The following is an 878-nucleotide window of genomic DNA, read 5'->3' as shown; positions in this document are numbered from 1 at the left end:
CAGGCTGGTCTCAAACACCTGACCTCGTGATCCACCCGCCTCGGCCTCCCAAAGTGCTGTTACAGGCGTGAGCCACCACGCCTGGCCCCAGAATTTGTTTTTTAAAGACGAGGTCTCATTTTGTTGGCCAGTTTTGTCTTGAACCCATGGCCTCAAGCAATCTTCCTGCCTCGGCCTCCCAAAGTGCTAGAGTTACAGTTACAGGCCTGAGCCACTGTGCCTGGCCTAGATCAGATATTTAATGCAATTTTTCTTTCTCTTTCTTTTTTTTTTTTGGGTGGGGAGAGGTTGGTTTTCATGTTTTTAGTGGGAGCCATGGGAGGGTCCTCCTCTGTCAGTGGAGGTGCTCACAATTTCTTCAACCACTCCAAACTGGGGCCTTGGGGGTCCTGGGGGTGGCTGGGCACGTCGGGCACGTAGGGCATTGCCTCATTGATCATGGTGGAGTACTTGGTGTAGGGGCTAAGTGGGGGTAGAATTACAGCGAGGCTCCAGATGATGAAGGACCCGACCAGCACTGGCTCCCTGGCCCAGGAAATCTTGAGGAAAATGCTGAGTCTCGTGGCCATCTTGGTCTTGGTGGTGGCGACAGTGGCCTTTTTTTTTTTTTTTGAGATTGAATCTTGCTCTGTCACCCAGGCTGGAGTGCAGTAGCGTGATCTCGGCTCACTGCAACCTCTGCCTCACAGGTTCAAGCAATTCCCCTGCCTCAGGCTCCTGAGTAGCTGGGATTATAGGCGCGTGCCACCACACCCAGCTAATTTTTGTATGTTTAGTAGAAATGGGGTTTCACCATGTTGGCCAGGCTGCTCTCGAACTCCTGACCTCGTGATCTGCCTGCCTAGGCCTCCCAAAGTGCTGGGATTACAGGCGTGAGC

At 52.8% G+C, this 878-nt stretch overlaps 1 protein-coding gene across 1 annotated transcript; it reads right to left on the bottom strand.

Annotated features, from left to right (window-relative positions):
- Window positions 1-307: 307 nt before the first annotated feature.
- Window positions 308-665, bottom strand: LOC117087695 (NADH dehydrogenase [ubiquinone] 1 alpha subcomplex subunit 3-like). Its single transcript, XM_033218221.1, has one exon. The coding sequence runs from the start codon at window positions 567-569 to the stop codon at window positions 348-350; it is 222 nt and encodes a 73-aa protein (XP_033074112.1). The 5' UTR covers window positions 570-665; the 3' UTR covers window positions 308-347.
- Between the last annotated feature and the right edge of the window lie 213 nt (window positions 666-878).

The sequence above is a fragment of the Trachypithecus francoisi genome, unplaced genomic scaffold (assembly GCF_009764315.1).
Source record: "Trachypithecus francoisi isolate TF-2019V2 unplaced genomic scaffold, Tfra_2.0 Lachesis_group10, whole genome shotgun sequence".
Taxonomy (NCBI): domain Eukaryota; kingdom Metazoa; phylum Chordata; class Mammalia; order Primates; family Cercopithecidae; genus Trachypithecus; species Trachypithecus francoisi.
The sequence above is the reverse complement of the archived record's forward strand: the minus strand, read 5'-3'. Positions and strand labels throughout refer to the sequence as shown.

Coding starts and splice junctions, on each gene's coding strand:
- LOC117087695 (XM_033218221.1), bottom strand. CDS start 569: ATGGCCACGAGACTCAGCATTTTCCTCAAGATTTCCTGGGCCAGGGAG.